The 19,507-nt window shown below is 31.6% G+C and overlaps 7 protein-coding genes and 1 long non-coding RNA gene across 9 annotated transcripts in view; 6 read left to right on the plus strand and 2 right to left on the minus strand.

Moving 5' to 3' along the window:
- Positions 1-348: 348 nt before the first annotated feature.
- On the minus strand, positions 349-1,283 carry LOC126265599 (uncharacterized). The gene is made up of 2 exons (XR_007548093.1): positions 648-1,283; positions 349-591 (listed from the first exon to the last, which is right to left on the minus strand). It is a non-coding gene; the product is annotated as an uncharacterized LOC126265599 (long non-coding RNA).
- Positions 1,284-2,625: 1,342 nt separating this feature from the next.
- On the plus strand, positions 2,626-3,639 carry LOC109597127 (uncharacterized). Its single transcript, XM_020012759.2, has 5 exons — positions 2,626-2,744; positions 2,801-2,928; positions 2,981-3,206; positions 3,264-3,387; positions 3,446-3,639. Exons 1-5 carry the CDS (start codon positions 2,708-2,710, stop codon positions 3,582-3,584), a joined length of 654 nt encoding a protein of 217 aa, XP_019868318.1. The 5' UTR covers positions 2,626-2,707; the 3' UTR covers positions 3,585-3,639.
- Positions 3,640-6,388: 2,749 nt separating this feature from the next.
- Positions 6,389-7,393, plus strand: LOC109597117 (uncharacterized). The gene is made up of 5 exons (XM_020012747.2): positions 6,389-6,515; positions 6,563-6,696; positions 6,753-6,978; positions 7,044-7,164; positions 7,223-7,393. The coding sequence occupies exons 1-5, from the start codon at positions 6,482-6,484 to the stop codon at positions 7,335-7,337; spliced, it is 630 nt and encodes a 209-aa protein (XP_019868306.2). The 5' UTR covers positions 6,389-6,481; the 3' UTR covers positions 7,338-7,393.
- Positions 7,394-9,619: 2,226 nt separating this feature from the next.
- On the plus strand, positions 9,620-10,577 carry LOC109597118 (uncharacterized). The gene is made up of 5 exons (XM_020012748.2): positions 9,620-9,740; positions 9,789-9,913; positions 9,966-10,191; positions 10,244-10,364; positions 10,413-10,577. Exons 1-5 carry the CDS (start codon positions 9,710-9,712, stop codon positions 10,528-10,530), a joined length of 621 nt encoding a protein of 206 aa, XP_019868307.1. The 5' UTR covers positions 9,620-9,709; the 3' UTR covers positions 10,531-10,577.
- A 610-nt stretch (positions 10,578-11,187) lies between these two features.
- Positions 11,188-12,382, plus strand: LOC109597125 (uncharacterized). Of its 2 annotated transcripts, XM_020012757.2 has the most exons (5): positions 11,188-11,339; positions 11,400-11,539; positions 11,596-11,818; positions 11,878-12,163; positions 12,288-12,382. In XM_020012757.2, exons 1-4 carry the CDS (start codon positions 11,258-11,260, stop codon positions 12,159-12,161), a joined length of 729 nt encoding a protein of 242 aa, XP_019868316.1. In that variant the 5' UTR covers positions 11,188-11,257; the 3' UTR covers positions 12,162-12,163; positions 12,288-12,382. The 2 variants fall into 2 exon arrangements, with proteins under 2 accessions (XP_019868316.1, XP_019868315.1); XM_020012756.2 differs by having other exon boundaries at positions 11,878-12,382.
- Positions 12,383-12,491: 109 nt separating this feature from the next.
- On the plus strand, positions 12,492-15,335 carry LOC109597140 (kinesin-like protein KIF9). The gene is made up of 10 exons (XM_049968310.1): positions 12,492-12,868; positions 12,926-13,019; positions 13,068-13,290; positions 13,340-13,461; positions 13,513-13,733; positions 13,782-13,929; positions 13,981-14,305; positions 14,358-14,710; positions 14,760-15,023; positions 15,072-15,335. The coding sequence occupies exons 1-10, from the start codon at positions 12,615-12,617 to the stop codon at positions 15,255-15,257; spliced, it is 2,190 nt and encodes a 729-aa protein (XP_049824267.1). The 5' UTR covers positions 12,492-12,614; the 3' UTR covers positions 15,258-15,335.
- A 115-nt stretch (positions 15,336-15,450) lies between these two features.
- The window catches only part of LOC109597142 (serine/threonine-protein kinase 32B), a 77,027-nt gene continuing 72,970 nt past the window's right edge, over positions 15,451-19,507 (plus strand). The window contains exon 1 of the mRNA XM_020012773.2: positions 15,451-15,792. The gene's annotated coding sequence lies outside the window, so the exon portion shown is untranslated. The remainder of the gene's footprint in view (positions 15,793-19,507) is intronic.
- Positions 17,700-18,427, minus strand: LOC126265767 (E3 ubiquitin-protein ligase SIAH1A-like). Its single transcript, XM_049968311.1, has one exon. It carries the CDS (start codon positions 18,234-18,236, stop codon positions 17,877-17,879), a length of 360 nt encoding a protein of 119 aa, XP_049824268.1. The 5' UTR covers positions 18,237-18,427; the 3' UTR covers positions 17,700-17,876.

Raw genomic sequence — 19,507 nt, forward strand, 5'->3', positions numbered from 1 at the left:
AAAAGTATTAAAAATGATTTACATGTGCTATATACTTAGTGATATATAAAATTTAATTAAAATAGTTTTTGTTGATAAAATGATTACTATACAATAATAACAAAATAAATAAAAGTTGCTATATAAATAATTAATAATTATAATGACAATTTTTCATCAACAATTGATTAAATTTGTATTTTTTATTTAATTTATTAACAAAGAAGTGTATAAATTTTAAAAGTCTCTATTATAAAAGTCAACCTACATATAAAATATGTATTTTTAACACAAATTCGTATCCTATTATTAATTTATTCAATATTTTATTGAGAAAATGGGGTAACAACTTTAAAACTTCATTAGAGATTTCTTTAAATTATTTATATTTATTCTATTTATGACATGGTTCAGTAACTAAATAAATAGTTTATTATTAGTTTTAATTATTACATTACTATTGTATAGTTCAACAATCAACGAGCAGTAAAAACTAAGTTTTCACTAAACGTTGTGGTATCTAATCAATTATGCTCCCGACACCCACAGACGTACAGACGTTCGTTTATGTGTGAACACGATAATGATCCTTCCGTAGGTTAAAGTTACATCCTGAAAATATAACAAAAGTATTTAAAATTGTCAGAAAATCTTACCATAAAACTTACCACAAATATCTTGTTAAGAATTCACAATATTAATAAAAAATGTTACTGAAAATTTTTAAATTAGAAGAAGAAAGTAATCATAAAATTTATAATTATAAAATTTTAATAAAAATTCACAGAAACGAAATAACAAACACAAACTGAAAACTATTTCGTTTGTAACAACAAATTCTGCGGACAAACTGAAGGATTAGCAATGGGAAGTCCTCTTAGTCCAAGGAACGCCATTTCTTTGTGGAAAAGTTGGAATAAAAAGCTTCTGTTTAGTACCGTTATGTGAAAGATACTTGACATGGAAACATGGACAACAGTTCTACTAGATCAGTTTATAAAACACCTAAACTCACAATGGAATTGGAGAAGGAGGACCAAATACCTTTTTTGGATGTCCTAGTAAGAAGGGTGGGCGAACATTTAGACCAAACAGTATACCAAAAACCTACGCACACCGATCGGTATCTACATAAACTATCTAACCATCATCCTAGTCAAAAACAATAATACTGTCAGAAGGAGCCAAACGGATATGTGCCACAGACCACATCGCTGAAGAACAAGAACTCTTATTAAAAACACTACAGGCCAATGGATACATGTGTTCAGAAATAAGATGTACAATGAGGCTTTATACTAATAATAAATCTCATCATCTAGTGAACCCATGACTGGTAAAGCTTTTCTCTCATATATATATATATCTAAAGTTACCGAAAGAATTGAAAAAATCTTATTAAAACATAACAGTTGTTATATCAACAAAGAAGATTCAACACAGTCTCATATCTGCCAAAGATAGGAGGGACCCTCAAACGGCTTCTGAGATATATCGCATACCATGCCCTTCTGGTAAAGTATACATCGGTACTACAAAACATTCAATGGGAACCTGGATTAAGGAATACAAACAAAACACAAACTAGGACAATCAGACTAGTCTGCTCTCATAAGTAAAAATTCCAAGATACTCACAAGATTACCTCAAGAACTGGATATCACAATAGAATTATTAGGGAAGCAATTGAAATCCATAAACACGGAAACAACTTCGACATGAAAGAAGAAACATTAAAACTTGATAAAAGTGCTCATTAACACCAGAAACTCTAAGCAGATAAGAACAGCCAAGGAACAGATCTAAATTTCTCGAATTCCGTTCAGTTGTCAGTCAGATGTCAAAGAAACAAGAACGAAATCAACAAATGTAGACCTATAAACACGAACAAATATAGATATGAAAATATAACTAACATGATTATTTGAAAAAATGAATGCAAGAACTATAACATTAAAATAATAATAGTTATTACCTAAATACAATAATTATAATAAAACATTATTATGAATTAAAACTATCTATTTACTATATTTTAATGATGAAAGGGTGTATAAATTGTATACCATAAAAATCAGCCTATATATAAAATTTATTTTACATAAACGTTGTATTCTATTTCTATTATTTTTTCTATTTCACAACAAAATGAATAATATGAGTGAATATTTTACTTAGAAAAAAGTATTGTTATCCTAAAATATCATTTATGATTAAAGAATTCCTACAAAAATCCTTGTCCTGGTTTAGTAACTGAATAAATATACTAGAAGTAAATATAAAAATACCTTTGAACTACTTCACTGTGATTTGCATATCAAAATCTGATTAAAATGATTTATTTGGTGATGAAGGGATGTAGAGATGCAATTAAGAAATCCTCACAGTTAACACCAACAGTATAAATACCATTAACACAAATAACCTACTTCAGTGCACAACAAAGTTAATAAATAACATTAATGAAAATTTGACCAAACCATAGAAAGGTAAAACAACCCTCAAAAATAGGTATCGTAAAATAATACCAACACAAACACAAACAACCGGACTGTCGTAATAATTTGGTTGAAATATCTGCTCTTTGTTAATTAAACAAATTATCTAATCCTTTCGGTTATCTGAAGCTCACGAAAGCAACACAATTAAATAAACACGGATAACTGCGAATTTTTTGATATATAAATACAACAATTCCGAATGTAAAATTCATAATAAACCAGACACCATGAAGGTAGCATTTTTTGTATTAGCGACAGTCCTCGGTGAGTTCAGTAATGTTCCTTTTAATTGTTTATATTACTTGGTGCCTTTGTCGCAGCCTTCGCTTCCGCCGACGAGGATGTCGGATGGCTGAGCGAAATGCTGAACGACCTGAAGGCGGAACATCTGGAGGAGAAGATCGTTCATTTGCAAGGAATGTGTTCTGGAAATCAAGAAGCCGTAAAGGTGGGCTGAATGAAATTTAAGCGATTCGTTGTGCACAATTTCGAGTTTGCAGGTCGCCGCCAGAGAGTTCGAACACTGCGTGGACGATGTCATCGATTTTGAAACGAAGACGATTTGCGGCATCATGAAGGCCGACTATCAAAATTGCACGGTGCCTTTCGTCAGAGTGCTGACCAGCTGCATGGACGACGAATACAAGGACATTCCCGGCTTCCTCGTTAACACAGTTCACAACGTGGTCTCGTACATTTGTAGGGTCAACGGACAACACTTCATGGGTGCGTATTCCTTCCACGTCTTTGTGCTGTGCTAAAGTGTAACGATTGTGTTTGCAGAACTGTCGAATCCTTGTTTCTGGAACAGTGAGTCGACCGATTTGAAGAAGTGCGAGGACTTGATCGAGGCCAAAATTGGTGAGCTTAAGCAAGAAGCCAAAACTACCAGCGGCGAGTATTGCGAGTAAGTTTTTCAAAATGTGGAATGTTCACATTGGATTGATTTTAAAATTGTTTTGCAGATTCTTCGAAACAATAAACGGCTGTTTCAACCATCATTTGAGGGCCGAATGCAAACATCCCGTGACGGTCGAAGCTTACAGCGGTCTCTACCAAGCTTTAACCAAAGAGTGCAAAAACATTAAGAATAACAATTTGTAGAAATAAATACCTATCATTTGTATTTAGTGACAATAAAATGGCATTTTAAGTTTAAGTGGAATTTTTTACTTTTGAACTCTTAATATAATTAAACATGTTAAATAATCTATACCAAATAATAATTAAATATCAACTAATGCACAGAAAAATAATTTGGAGGCATTAAAAAACATTACAAAGTATAGAATTCAAAAATAAATAAATATTCTAAATCGTTTGTTATGTCAGGAAAAAATAAAATAAAAGAATATCTAAAAATGTATGCCATCAAAACACAATAAATTACAATAAATAAATTAATAATAATTAAAAATTATTTAAAAAAAAATTTTTAATTATTATTTAAATAATAATTTTAAATAATTTAAAATAAAATTATATATTTATAATTTTAATTTTTAATTAAACCAGTTGTGTAATCAATTTTTATTACTAACAAATAAATTAATAAAAAAATTATTTTTATAATAAATAATAATTATTGAATTAAATACTTAAAATAAATAATATTCAATAATATATAAAATATTATAAGATCAAATACTAAAATTTATTTTTAATTAATTTAATATAATATAATAAATATAATTTTATCAAAGTTTTAATAAAATAATAAATAATAAACTAATAAATAAAAAAATAAAAATATATTTCAATAATAGAATATTATAGAATACAACACCTAGAATTATTTAATATATATAATTATTGTAATAAATACTTACAATAAATGAAATTTAATAATATATAAAATATTATAAAATAAAAAATTTAAAATAATATAATAAATATAAATTTATTAAAGTTTTAATTAAATTAAGTGTACAATAATTTATTACTGATAAATAAACAAAAAATATTTATATTTCATAAATAAATAAAACATTACAGATTATTTATTATATTAATATTAAAATTAATTAATATGATTATTATTATTATAAATACTTAAATATTATATAGCTAATTTATTATTGTTATACTATGTGAAAATTTATGTTCATTAAATATATATAATATACATATATATATATATATATATATATATATATATATATATATATATATATATATATATATATATTTATAATATATAAAAAATGAATTACAATACATAAATTTATTAAAGTTTTAGTTAAATTAATTATATAACAATTTGTAATTACTAATAAATAAATAAACTAATAAATATATTTCATACATTAAAATTATTTGATTAATTTGATTATTATTATTATTATTATAAATATTTAATTATTAAATATTTTGAAGATAATTTATTATTGTTATAATATTAATATATAATAAATTTAATAAATTCTAAAAAATAGTGAAAATAATTATAGAATTTAATATTTAAAATTATTTAATATGTGTGATTATTGTTATAAATAGTTAGAATAAATGAAATTTAGTAAAATATACAATATTACAAAATCAAATATTAAAATTTATTTCTAGTTAAGTTAAACAAACATAAATATTATTTTATTAAAGTTTTATTTAAATTAATTGTATAATAATTTATTATTACTAATAAATTAATAAAATATTGAAGTTTCAAATAATAAATAAATAAATAAATAATATATTTTAGATTACATATTACATAATATTAATATTAATTAATATAATTATTATTATACTACTTAATTGTTAAATATTTTAAATATTATATTATATTATAAATTAATTTGTTATTGGTATAATATTAATACATTTTTCATGTAATTCACAATAAATATAATAAATACTATAAAATAGTAAATGTAATGTAATTAATTAATCCTAGAGTAAGAACAGAATTTAAATTAAAAATATATTTATTATTTTTAAAATAATTAATTATTACTAATAGAATTAAATATGAAAATTAATTAATATGATTATTATAAAGATAATAATAAGAAAAATATAATGTATAAGTACTCAAATAATATATATTAAAGAGATTTATTAATCCTAAAAATTATTATTATTTGTGTATATTTCATGCACAACAATATTGTTTATTTAGTTTAAAACATTACATACATACAAATAAAAAAATAATTTAGCTAGAGTAGAACTTTTTAAATTTAAATAATAAAATATATTTTATAGTTTTATTAAACTTAAAATATTTATGTAATATATTATACACATAAATATAGTTCAATAAAAAATTAAATATTATCGACTCAAATACAAAAGTTATTATAGTTATTATAAAGACAATAACTAATATTTAAAGAGAATTAATTAGTGCTAAAAATATTAATTATACATGTAATAAATTTATTACTAATCATTAGTAAAAATAAAATACGGAGTTACAATAGAACTGTTTAAATTATATTATTGAAATTAAAAATAAGTTTATTTAGTAAAAAAAATGTAATTATGAAATTAATTATAAATTATATAGATTAGGATACAGAGACAAATAAGATGCATAATTAACTATAATTAAAATTATCATCCACTGTTTCTATGTCAATTAAATTCTGATTTGCATAATTAAAAATTAATATGCAATCATAAGAAAAATATAAAGAAATACTTTTTAAATAGAATATATATAATTATATTAAGCTAGTATCGAATTTTTATTTAAATATCTTAAATTAAATTTTTAATCATTCAAAAAATTAATAATGGAACATTTTGTTAACAACAAATAACAGCACAATGCCAATTAACTAAATTTAAAATTATCGACTACTATTTGTCAATAAAAATAATCTTCTTCACGTAATTAAAAATTATAAAATTGCATTACAAAATAAACAGGTTTCAAGGGCTGGATAACCTTTACCACTTTTTGTTTTCGAAAACAACAGTATCAAAAGATAAACTAATTGCTGTCTAATATAAAAATCGAATCAAAAAATTGTAACCTCAGTGCAACTGCAAATATGAAACCGTTGTTCTATATTACCGTAGCCGCTGGTAAGTTATGGTTAAGAAGTATAACATCGGTCATTAATAATGATTAGTTTTGGCTTTAACCGCCGCCGACGACGTCGACGTCGACGTCTCCGCCGAACTTGAGAAGCACATGACCCAATACAAGGAGCTGGCGATCAGCGAATTCAACAGGATGTGTCCCAACCGCGAAAACGAGATGAAAGTAACGACCGACATCAAAACGAAACAGGACGAAAAATTAAACCGATGCAATTTTAGGTGGCACTGGAACAGGTCGAAGAGTGCGCCAACAAAATCACCAACTACAACAGGAACACTATGTGCAACATATTCCATACACATTTCGTCGAGTGCACGAAACCGCTCAACAAACTTTTCGTCGACTGTGTCCCGGAGGACGCCAAAGGAACGCCGGAATTCATCTTCCATGCCATGGCCCGATTGAACGACTACATCTGTACGATGGACGGAGAGCATATCATCGGTAAAACGGCATTTTTCCTAGCTTCGTTTTTTTTTTTTAATGTAACACATTCGATGCGTTTCTAGAACTTTTGAATCCCTGTTTCTGGTGGGGCGGCACCGACGACGACGTGAACTGCGTGACGAACGTGATGAAGAAGTACTCCTACATGAAGGACAAGATGCCAACGAAAGTGCAACTTTGTCAGTGAGTATTGCTGGTGTGTGTCGAAATTTTTCGGTTTGTAACAAAAAAAATGTTACAGTCTCTTGGACGAATTGAACGTTTGTCTGGGTGATCCGCTTAAGAAGTCCTGCAAAAATCCAGTCACTAGAGAAACTTACGCCAGGATCTTCCAAGCCATTCACGCAGGTTGTTAGAATTATATGTTATTTGATTGATTGAAAATGTAGATTAATAAAGAATTTGCTTTTAATCAATACTTTTAATTGTTTTGAATGGAAACATATTTAATTTAGTCTAAAACTAATAGTAAAAAACGCAACAGAAAAAACGCATTCAGATATTTTCATAAAATTTGGTATACCTACCTACTGAAAAAAGATATGATTAAAATTTGAAGTAAATGGGGAAACGTATTGTCCGTTTATTGTTCTTTTTCTTCATATCTTTAAGGTAAATGTTTAACTAGAGTACGAAGAAGAAATAATTTTAGACAATAGTGAGTTTGATAGAGACTGAGATAGTGGGCCAGGATGAAGCATAAATAGCGTGGCGTTTGAACATAATTATGAGTATTGTAATACGATGTTGGCAGATATGGAGTGAGGAGGGCAGAAGAGGTTGAACAAGAGGTTCTGAAATACCCAGAGCTACCACAGAGCCACAAAACCGTCGTCATATTGGTCCCAATGGACAGGATGATTGCTGATGAAGGTAGGTCAATTGGTATTCGATCTGTTTAACTCCATATAAGACCTTTTGGCCTACGGATTTATTTCTGGTGTATGGAACGTCAACTGTGGGATGTGGAATGGAATCACATTGTGATCCTTGATTTGCTGTGAAGTGTCATATTCGTAACACTATAGGTTTAATGGTAACTACTTCAGCCGCGTTGGGCACTTTTTGGTAGGGGAAAATCTTACGGGTTCGCGTCACCGACATGCTTATAGCAGTATATCTGTAGCTATACAGCTGACGTATAGTGGTGTGTATATCTTATAAGTGAAATTGAATAGATTTAGTGAAAAGTTCAATTTTTATATACTGTGCATTGTTGAAATAATATTATTATTTGATTATTATTTGATTATTATTTGAATGGCCATGTCCAATGATCGAAAACTTAGTACTACAAAATATAAAACGACAATCGATGCCGTTTTTACGCGATACTTAGATAAATTTGAATCAAACATTTTCATTTATTACTTTAGTTACCAAAAGCCTATTGTATTTTTTTAGAGTAAAATGAAACAATTGAAAGTGCAAAAAATCTAAGTACTGTTGAAATTAATGATGACAATGATGCAAACAATTAAAATAATGTTAAAAATCAATTACATTGAAATTTAAGTAAATACAAATACAATCCATAAATAAAATGATTGTATATAAATTGTTATATTAATTGAAATGTATTTATATTTTGTCATCATCTTGTACAGCCCGTAATATATTTGAATAATAAAAAAACACATAAACATGCATATAATTGTTGATCGGAGTGGCAATAGATGTGAAAACCAGAGTGAGTTGATCATTTTAATTCAAACATTATGAAATTTCAAATTTTAATACTAAAAGTTCTAAGTTTTTTCTTTCTAACTGCAGTCTCTATAACTGCCAATTTTATTTTTTTTAATTATTATTCTGTAATAGGTTAACATTTTAGACTGTGATTCCATGTGTTAAGTTTGGTTGTGTGTATATACCGGGTGTCAACGAATCCACTAGACAAGGCACTTTTCAATTTTCGATCACTTCCGGTTTCACCGGAAATGGTTCTGTTTTCGAATTTTTAAATGGAACATCCTGTAATTTTTTACATTTCTGGATTTCTGAGATAATTGATCAGATTTCGAGTTTCAAAAATACGACTGTATTTTAATAGCGTGGCGATTTAATTTGAACTTTTTTAATGTTATATATTTCCTTGAAAAAAAAATCATTTAAATGATAGGAACAGAAAAAAAATTTAATAAAATATATTTCCCCAAAAAATATTTTGTTGTATAACGTTCATATTGTACATTTCACATATTTTACAATTTATTGTAATTTCCTGAATTATTTCTACTGAATTGTTTAAGATTTTTTTATTAAACATCATTTGATAATTTGAATTATTAATTTAAACTTGAATATCTTTGAATGTTGTTAACAAATGAAATACCTAAAATTAATTTAAATATCTATGAAATATATAGACAACCATGATTACCACCGAACATATATATTTATATACATTAAATACATTAAAAGTATATTTAAATATTGAATATATGTTTAACTGAGATGAATATTTTTATTTTTACAGGAGTTGATTATTTACAAAACATATAATTAATTAAGTACTAAATTGTTTTCCTAAATAAGTCATAATTGATCTAAAACGAATAATCGCATTTAATTGCATCTAATTAAAGTTATAAAATGCAATATCAAATAGAGAGTAAATACAAGTGTTAAAGGTTATCTGACTGAATAAAAATGAAAAGACGATAATCATTTTCGCATACAATATAAAAATAGCCCTGCACCAAACAAATACAGTACAACTTCAACCATGAGACTGATATTGTTCACATTAATCTCAGGTAAAACACCCCTAATGAATTACCAACAATCGTTAAATCTTCAATAAGTTTTCGGCTTAACCGTCGGACTACTGGATCTGAGGGAGGAGTTGAAACAGTACAAGGACCAGTATTTACGGGCGGCAACGGCAAAAATCAACCAAACATGCCCAAACAACGATGACGAAATCAACGTAACCGTCCCCACCGCTACCTCTCAACAAAAATAACCGTAACATTTTTCAGGAGACAATAAAACAAGTGGAAACATGCACCGACAAAATAACCACGTTCGACACGAAAACGATGTGCGACATCATCGAGACCCACTTCACCGAGTGCACGAAGCCGCTCAGCCAACTCTTCACCGACTGCGCCCCCGAGAACGCCAAGCAAACGCCGGAGTTCGTCTTCCATTCGGTCGTGCGTATGTTCAAACATGTCTGCGACATGGACGGAGAGCACATCCTGGGTAAAAAACACCTAAAATCCACGAACATTTTAAACAAGGAACAAATTTGCAGAGCTGATCAACCCTTGCTTCTGGTTCGGCATCGACACCGATGATTCGAAATGTATGCAAGAGGTACAGAAAAAATACAACAGTTATAAGAAGAAACTGCCGTCGAAATCGCAACTTTGCGGGTAAGCATGACTAACTGTTTCACGATTTGGTACAAACGATTGTTTCAGACTGTTGGAGGAGCTGAAAGAATGCGCCGGAGAGCCGCTGAAGAAGGCCTGTCATAATCCCATAACCAGAGAGTCTTTCGGTGGAATCGTCAATGCCATTTACGACGAATGTAACTGACAATTTTTATTGGAATTGTGTTGATTTACAATAAATAGTTCAAGGAATGTTTTCAGTTTTATTTTACTGTTGTTAATTGAAGGAAAACATGCAGAATAAGGAAGGCGTTTTTGCATTTAAATTGTTTACATAATAACATTATCAAAACTGATTAATTGAACCATTAATATTTAAATAACACTATTAAACTCGTAGATTGCATGTTTGTTTTTGATGCAAAATTTTCAAAAACATTGATTCAATGAAATACAAAGTTATCATAAATATAAGATAATGGATTTACTATAATTAGAAGGTTTTAAATCAAATCCAAAAGGATTTGTATATCTTCAGAAGAATACAAAAATGTACAATAAAATCAATGAGAAAATTTATGATAGACAAGAAATTTTAAAATAATTTTGTTGACTTAGTATTAAGATCCTCAGAATTATTTTCATAATAAGATAAATTATCTTTATGATATTTACATACATTTCTGATTTGTTTACCATCAGAAATATTATATAATGGAAACAATAAAAGAGTGAAGAAAAATACTTTTAATCAGATGACGTGGAAAAAACTCATATTTGAAACAAATTATTTTTCGTTTAATCAATAATAAAACAATGTTTTCTTATCATTCAAGTTTCCAAGTAAATTAATTCTCAGTGTTTCAAGAAGTTTTTGTTAAAATTATGCTGTAACCCCAGAGGTTATCAAATCTGTTTGAAAACATATATAAATGGACTTATTTTTCATCACAATCAGTCTTGTGTCCAACATCAACATGAAATTTCTGCTTTGCATTTTCGCCCTTGTTGCAGGTAAGTTCTTGTCACCCCATTCTCAAAAACAGTTCGATAACAAACCATTTCCCGCTGCAGTTGCCACTGCACAGGTGGTAGACATCGACAACAGAATGTCCTTGCAAGAACTGGTGGCCCAGCTGCGCATGGAACAGAAGTTCCAACAGGTCAGTGAAAAATTCGAAGAAGTCTGTCCCGGACGCGGCGACGACATCAAGGTGAGTCCGACGTTTTGAAAACGACCTACCAATCAATAATCGTGGCAAATCTGCAGGAAGGACTGTGGGCTGTGGTGAAATGCGAGTCCGAAATCGAGAAGAAGAACGAGACCATCTGCACGTCCATCAAGAACCACTTCATGGAATGCACGAAACAGGTGCGCGGCGTCATGAGGGACTGCGTTCCGGCGCACAGCAAAGACATACCCGACTTGGTCTTCAACTCCATCACCCGCGGTTTCGCCCACGTGTGCCGCATGGACGGCGAACACATCTTTGGTAAACCGTTTAGATTGCGTGCATTTTGGCCATGTTGATTATTGTTTCGATGTTCGCAGAGTTGGGCAACAAGTGCATCTCGAAGAATTTGGAGTCGAGAAGCACGTCGACATGTCTCAGACGTGTCATGACCAAAATGCAGGAGTACACGAAGAACACCCCGACCAAGGGGCAGCTCTGTCAGTTCGCCAGCTCTCTTAAGGGCTGTCTGCAGATCCACTTGAGCAACTCCTGTCAAAATCCGATCACGCAGGAGGCCTTCATTGGCTTCTACGACGCAATCCTTACAACTTGTAATCAATATAATTACGTCGATTCCAACGATTTAGTTGAACGCTTCTAATGGTAATTAGATAAAATTTTGTTGTGTAAAAGAGTCAGTAGGTCAAACTATAAGCAAAACCTAATTTAGATAAGATTATTTTAATTTTATTTGCCAATAGTGATAATGATGATAGTGTTTTTACAGGACGGACGAAGTAACCAAAACAAAAGCCATTTATTGTATATATTATATGAATATGTTTAATAATGTTTATAAACAAATATAATTTATTAAACTACTTCTGTGTGCATTTTTTTTTATTAATTAAAACTCCAATAGTAAAATTTAGTTGGAATTCAGTTTAGTAGTAAAATATAAATGTATTATAATTTACATAACCAAAAAAAAATTTGACAAGTAAAAACAAATAGTGACAAAACAACAATGGGGATATGAACCATTGAAAATTGTCTGTAAACGTCACCTCTCAAAAATCACTAATCATCCACATCTCATTTTTTCATCATTGTGATGTTCTCCAGCAAGGCACGACAGGCCGATTGTCGAGTATTTTTCCGGATTTATCCCATCGAATCGATCGACGATAACCACGTGAAATTGGACAAGGACGAGAAGACCATTTACATCAGAAGCAGACAGGAGTTGAAACGTCCCGAGTCATCACCAAAAGAAGCAACATATTGGAAATACGTCACTGATGGAACTTTCAGACACGTCTCTCAAAACCATCTCTACAATGTCGTCAGAGATAATGTTATGGAAAAGTATTCATTCATTATCTTTCGTATTTTTTTGTTTTAACAAGAAGTTTCTCTTTTTAGCGTACTAGCCGGAGTTGATGCAATAATAATGTGCTTCGGCCAAACGGGATGCGGAAAGAGTCTGACGATGTCTGGACTACAAGAACTACCACAGGTTTACCATGTTCGGTGGTTAATCCCGAATCAACTTAATCATTTTTAGGACCTTGGAATCGTACCACGTGTTGTCAACGATCTGTTCAATCTGAAACAAGACTACATAAAAAACAAGCAGAAAATTTTCATAGAGCTGTCTTATATGGAGTACGGAAGACACGTCGCCAACGATTTGCTGAAGAAGTACCCGAACAGTCTGGAATACCCGTTTGTCGGCACCAAACTGAAAGTCAAGGACAAGGATCAGGCCCTCAATTTGATTTTTAAAGGTACATCTTCTGAAAATCTCGCACAAAATGCTCACCATGATGTTTTCAGGGGAAGGTCGTAAGGAACTCATATCAAACGGTCACTCTTCACACATGTTCAGCAGCATTCTCACATTTTTCATAACAATCAAAGACGCCACCTTAGAAAAACCCTTCTGTTTTTCTTCAAAGGTACCACAAAACAACACAAACACGAACCGCATACTCAAATGTGTGTTCCAGCTGCATCTGATTGATCTGGCTGGCACCGACTCGTCATCCAACAAAACGTGCTCATTCAAGTCACCGTCGGACGTCGGAACTGCCAATCTGTTCAAAAGTGATCTGGAAGCTTTCGTGTTGTGTCTCTGCGACAACATTCCTGAAAAGATCAAGATCAAAATCAGGACGAATCCGTTGATTAAGTATCTCGGATGCTCGCTCAGCAACCAATCCATTTTGAGGTAAGTTGTGTGATCTGCGGGGGGTGTTTTAATTAAGGATTTTTATAGGTTTGTAGGTCACATCAGCCTGGAAACGGAAAATATGTCGATCACCTCGTCGCTGCTCAGGTTCGGATTGGCGTTGAAAGGTTTAAAAATGAGGTCCAAGATTGTCATTTCCGGCCTGACCCCAGATGTCGAAACCACCTTTTACAAAGTAACTATTGCAATTGTCATAAAGCATTTTATAATTCCTTACGAAACTTAGAGGGAGTTGGAGAAAATGCTTGAAGAGAAACGCCAGGAGGCGATCATAACGAATCAAGTGAAGAGATGTTTTGTGGACACTGAAAGGTTTCAACAGATGCAACGGTCGGTGTACGATTTTCTAAACAACGGTGTCGAAATGATGGAAGTGCTGAACGTGACGGAAATCAAGACAACCTTCGACATCTTCCGGAAGATCTACACCGACTTCGATTCTGAAAAGTCGAAAATCTACAAGGAAGCTTACAACAAAGCCATCGAGGACACAAAAATGAGTAAGAAAAGCACTATTGCGCCGACTACCAAACGTTCAATGGAGCTCAGAAGTGAGAACGTAACAGTTCCGCCGCCACAAAGCTAAACCGAAACATTTTACAGGTTTTTCAAGGATAACACCGAAGACAAGCTCGTCGGAGAGCAGTCAGAAGAAACAACAACAACGTGTCAGCCACATTCCGAAGCGCAGCACGCATTCAGTCGATGTGGAACTGACGGCCAAGTCGAGTTCGATCAAAAAGGACGTTTCGTACATTCCGGACATTTTGCCGGAGTACTTGTCGGTCTGGATGACATACACGAACGACGGCGACTCCAACTTCGCCGTCTTCGAGGAACAATACAGGGACAACGAGCTGACTTTGCACGATGCTTATCTGAGTTATTTGCAAGAGCTCAAAACTCTCGAAGAATTTAAGACCAAAGTGGACCAGTTGGAACTGGAACTAGAACATGTAATGAGACGGATGTTCGGTGTGCATTTATTTGTAACTTTTTGTTTAGGTGAAACTGTTGGCGTCTACGTCCATGGGCAAGGATGAAAGTTTGCAGGGCGTAGTCGAGGCTTGTATGGAGAATCTGGAGAAGGCGCGACAGGAGGAGCTAGTACAGACTGAGAAGTGTTTGTCGTGCAGGACGAAGGTGAACGTCCTCCTGAACATGAGACATAAGTACAGGAAATTGCTGGAGCTGGATTTTGATGAGTACTGCATCGTACACTTCCAGATGAAGGTGCCCAATTTACAGGACTTTCAAGCTAACCAATTGGTATGTTCATGTCAAAAATGTTTCTTTTTATTAATCGTATCGTTTTAGGAGATGTGTACAGTGAATTTAGAAGGACTGAAGCAGGAGCATGAGGATAGGCCGCAGGAGTGTGGGGTTTACGTGGAGAAGATAATGACCTTGGGCAAACTCCAGGAGTTGCAGTCGCTTATTGCGAAAGAGGTCCAGAAGAAGATACGTTATGAAAAGACCCACAAAACTATGTTTAAGCTTTAACTTACTACATACTTAATATCATGGTAGTTAATTTACTTTACAGTTTACTTATTTTTTTAATATTACTATATACAGGTTTTTGTTGTTTTTCTTAAAAATGGATAACAAATCTGTATAATTTGCACGATTAGTGACAGAAAAGCCGCGTCCTCGACTCACACTAACAACCTACTGTTTTAAAGAGTAAAAACTAAAGTAACGTGCACTACTTTAACTATTTGATCAAGATTTATACATGGTCTGGTTTTCTTCTCTTTTATTAAATTTAACAAATAAATAAAATAAGGTAAGGCAAGATTGATACTCACAATGAATAACGAGCATGTTTTTTGACCTCGTGTAAAGATAGACTTACTTTTAGTGCAATGAAAAACAACCCCCAACCTGTGTGAGAAAGGGACGCGGACCGGCGCATCACGTTGAAACGACGCGTCGCGACGCCACAACAGTTATCCGCGTCAGTTTTACTGCGCGTCTCGTATACGTCGGTTGTTTTCCATTTTGTCCGAACCACGTGAGACTTTCCGACAAGCATGTAAGTTATTTTTCGTATAAATAAATTTTAATTAATTAATAAAAGGATATTAATTAATTAACAATTTAAATTTTCTTTTTACTGTTTTAAAGAATATAAATTAGAATTTTGCTTAGTTGTACTTGAATATAAATTTTATTTTATTTCTGTCTGAGTAACTAAATTGTGGAGGGAACGTGTAACGGTTTAATGAAAAGGAAATTCGAGGCGAACAATAGTTGTGTGTTTATTAGAAAGTTTTGGCGAATTAATTTAATAACTATTCCATACGGATATGAATCAACCTCAAGTGGTTTCTGTTTGTTAGCCGCTGTTTGTTCTTTCTTGATGAGTTCGCAGGAATTTTCATTAACTTTCCTCGCTCCCAGCGATACACACCAGTTATAGTTAGAAGTCGCCTCATAAAAAATCTACGAACTTATACGTCAGTTTTCTAGTCCGGAACGTAAAAAACTGGATATTTCCATCTGACGGATACATTCATAACAATATCACATTTAATATTTTCCTTTCCACAACGACGCGAAACGTTTTTAAGTCTGTCATAATCCGCTTGCCGGAGCAGAATCGAATTGCGCGAACCTAAAACACCTCACGTCACACACACAAACCGAACAAACCGCCAGTTTCAGCGAAACAAGCCCCAGTCTGAAACCCTGATCCTGTTGAATCCCACCCAAATTGAAATCGGATTCGCAATTACAAAAAACAACGGTTCCGAATAATGAAAAAGGTTGAAACGACTAAAAAAAGAATAGGAAACACATCCTGGCTTTTGATCGACGATAACAGATGGTGTTAATGAGCGGACCAAGTTTTAGGCAACTAGTACATCAATCATTAGGGTTGGCAGAGTAATTTTGCGTTAGCGAGGGTAATTAAGACTAATGCAGTTGCTGAGAAATAATAAATAAAAATACATTTTACTTTAATTCATAATTTCTGTTCTTGTTGAATATTAATATAATTAATTAAAGTAGAACTAACGATTAAAAGATAATTGACATTAAAGCAGGACATTGTAGAATGATTTAAATTTAAAGCAATGTTCAAAGCAGTGAGTGAAAAAGAATAGGAAAAAATGGGAGTCCATGGGAGCTGTAAATTCCATAAGCATCGCCCCATCATATCCCACACATGTTCGATTTGGGAAAAGACTGAAGATATGGGTAACCAAGACAGTTAATTCACATGGGAGGCTTCTAAGAAGTTTAATGTATTTCTGGCAATATTTGAACAGGCATTATCTTGCTGAAAAATGAGGCCACTATTCTATTTTTTTGCTTAATTGAAAAGAATTATTTCTTCTTCGTTAAGTTGTTAAACATCTAGTATAGTATATAACTTACTAAATATACTAAAATTGTGACAAAAACATTTGATATGAAGTGTAAATAAGAAAAAACCAATAGATATAACTCAATTATTAATACATTTCCTCAAGAATTTCTGTAGTCCTTAATGGCATTACCTTAAAGTAGTGGCACAGACACTACTTTCTGTACAAGTGTACTTTTTAAATAACGATAATAGATGGTGCTAATGAGCGGACCTGTCGTAGGCAACTGGTACACCATCATAATGATATTGAGAGAGACATCATACATGACAGAAACCCCATGGTGGGAGACTTCCTGTTTCTATTGCACATGATGTCTCTTTGAGAATTCAGATGTACCAAACTCTTTTGTACTGTATATTATTATGTACAGTATATAGTTAATTGAAAGTAATAAAAATACATTGTATGTGTGTAAGTATATTTTATTGTTGTTGAATAATATTAATATAATATTATTGAAGAAATTAACATTTAAAGCAAGAGAGAAATCTTCAAAAGACAATTGACATAGTAAAATTGAAATAATTTAGTTTTAAAGCAAAAAATGAATGACTTACGCCATTCTTAACAACAATAAATTAAGTTAAATAAAGTATAAGTAATCACTGGAATTAAATAATTATGATGCGGAATATTTAGGCAAATATTAAAGCAGACTCGTTCTCAAAAAAGAGAAAATCACGGTGCAAGTCGTGCTTCTCCTGGTCTGGAACCGCATCCGTGGTATCAGTTCATCTACTGATTACCAAAAACGATCCTTCAAAAGGCCGCGGATCCTCTCCAACATCACGATGTATCTCCTCCTCCCCGAAAACATGCACTTCTGCTCGTGAGCCTTGAGCACGTCACCCTTGCGAGTGACCATGCATCCGGCCGACGCAAACTTGCACGGGAACGTCAGCTTGCCATGGATCGACTCGAGCACCAAGTCCCTGGCGCTCGATTTCCTTTCGCGGCACATCGGGCAGTTACTTACTTTTGCCCAGCAGTCATTGCAAAATATATGGCCGGAAACGCACGGACGTAGGGGCGGATGTGCGTAGTTGTAGCACACCGGGCACTCGAAGCACGAGATCAGTTCCCTGTTGTTCGATTCTGCCATGGTTTCTATCGTCTGTGATTGATGTTTGAGGTCAAGATGTTGGTTTATGCAATTTCTGTCGAATTGTGCACTGATTAGGTCGTTCAAGTGGTGTTTTATTCGCAGTTTTCGTTAACAGGTATTGCTCTAATTCTTTCGGTTTAGTGGAAATGAAAGTTGTTTTCCGATAATTTTTGTCGGTTTCAATTGTGTTTTATCCGTTTATTTCTGACAGGTATTAGATTAATTTTAAGTGATCATACCTAGTGCAGTAATTGTTTTACCTGGAAACTTGGGATTTACCTCTAGTTAGTAAATTTTTTTAGTGATTGAATTATGCAGGAGTTTTAGGACGATAAAAAACGAAATGGTTTCATAAAGAACATATTTCAGACCTAATTTTCACATTTTCCTGTGGGGATCGTGTGGAGTTTGAAATTTGAAGCATCAAGATTTAGCGATAAAAACCGTAATATTTTTAAACTAACACTGAAACCTCATTTCCTCCATAAACGAACATTTATTATGAACTATTTATGAATCAACATAAAACACGGTTTTGTTTTATTACTTTTTAAAACCAATATTCTAAAAATATTTTAAACTATTAATATTTTGGGGTATCAAAAAGTATAAGTAAGACAGACTTGTGTTATTCAAAAATTGGTAAATTGATAATTAAATTTGGAAAATAAATAAAATATGTCTTTAAATCGAAATAACTAATTTTGTCATTGTTTTTCAATGAATTTTTATGATAGTTTTGCATTTTTTTTAAATTATTGGCTTATGCCAAATTTTTTAATTTGCACAATAACAATTATTTTGTGAATATAGAATTGATAAGATATACGATTCGAGTTATGGAAGTTTTAATATAAACTGAAATTTGTTAATTTATTTATTTTTCAATGTTTAACTTATTATCAGCATTTTAGAAGATAATAGAAAATTATAATAAAAAATATAACAAATTTTCTCAAAATAAATAATGGCGTCTTAGGAACATTAATATATGTTTCAGTTTTTTCAGAGCGTCTTATTAATCTAGTTGATTATTAGTTTGTGAAATATTTACGAATCCGTGTATTAACAATTATTTTGTATTTGATAATCAGAGGTTTTTGTAATAAAAATATGTTTTTTTTTTTTAATTTTCTAAATATTAACAAATGAAGAAAATTAACTGAATATTGTATATTTTATTTTTTTCCAGAAAAAATATATAATAATAAATAAACTTGGAACAAACTGAAACCGTATTATTAACTAACAAAATTCGTCAAATGTGT

This window comes from Aethina tumida, chromosome 5, assembly GCF_024364675.1.
Source record: "Aethina tumida isolate Nest 87 chromosome 5, icAetTumi1.1, whole genome shotgun sequence".
NCBI classification, from domain to species: Eukaryota; Metazoa; Arthropoda; class Insecta; order Coleoptera; family Nitidulidae; genus Aethina; species Aethina tumida.

Excerpts from the sequence above, each read along its gene's own strand:
- LOC109597140 (XM_049968310.1), top strand. The coding sequence starts at position 12,615 with ATGTTCTCCAGCAAGGCACGACAGGCCGATTGTCGAGTATTTTTCCGG. Across the intron at positions 13,734-13,781 it reads AGCAACCAATCCATTTTGAG|GTTTGTAGGTCACATCAGCC; the intron begins GTAAGTTGTGTG and ends GGATTTTTATAG. Across the intron at positions 13,930-13,980 it reads TCGAAACCACCTTTTACAAA|AGGGAGTTGGAGAAAATGCT; the intron begins GTAACTATTGCA and ends TACGAAACTTAG.
- LOC126265767 (XM_049968311.1), bottom strand. The coding sequence starts at position 18,236 with ATGGCAGAATCGAACAACAGGGAACTGATCTCGTGCTTCGAGTGCCCG.
- LOC109597117 (XM_020012747.2), top strand. The coding sequence starts at position 6,482 with ATGAAACCGTTGTTCTATATTACCGTAGCCGCTG. Across the intron at positions 6,979-7,043 it reads GGACGGAGAGCATATCATCG|AACTTTTGAATCCCTGTTTC; the intron begins GTAAAACGGCAT and ends ATGCGTTTCTAG. Across the intron at positions 7,165-7,222 it reads ACGAAAGTGCAACTTTGTCA|TCTCTTGGACGAATTGAACG; the intron begins GTGAGTATTGCT and ends AAAATGTTACAG.
- LOC109597127 (XM_020012759.2), top strand. The coding sequence starts at position 2,708 with ATGAAGGTAGCATTTTTTGTATTAGCGACAGTCCTCG. Across the intron at positions 2,929-2,980 it reads GAAATCAAGAAGCCGTAAAG|GTCGCCGCCAGAGAGTTCGA; the intron begins GTGGGCTGAATG and ends TCGAGTTTGCAG. Across the intron at positions 3,388-3,445 it reads ACCAGCGGCGAGTATTGCGA|ATTCTTCGAAACAATAAACG; the intron begins GTAAGTTTTTCA and ends ATTGTTTTGCAG.
- LOC109597125 (XM_020012756.2), top strand. The coding sequence starts at position 11,258 with ATGGACTTATTTTTCATCACAATCAGTCTTGTGTCCAACATCAACATG. Across the intron at positions 11,340-11,399 it reads CATTTTCGCCCTTGTTGCAG|TTGCCACTGCACAGGTGGTA; the intron begins GTAAGTTCTTGT and ends TTCCCGCTGCAG. Across the intron at positions 11,819-11,877 it reads GGACGGCGAACACATCTTTG|AGTTGGGCAACAAGTGCATC; the intron begins GTAAACCGTTTA and ends CGATGTTCGCAG.
- LOC109597118 (XM_020012748.2), top strand. The coding sequence starts at position 9,710 with ATGAGACTGATATTGTTCACATTAATCTCAG. Across the intron at positions 9,914-9,965 it reads ACAACGATGACGAAATCAAC|GAGACAATAAAACAAGTGGA; the intron begins GTAACCGTCCCC and ends AACATTTTTCAG. Across the intron at positions 10,192-10,243 it reads GGACGGAGAGCACATCCTGG|AGCTGATCAACCCTTGCTTC; the intron begins GTAAAAAACACC and ends ACAAATTTGCAG.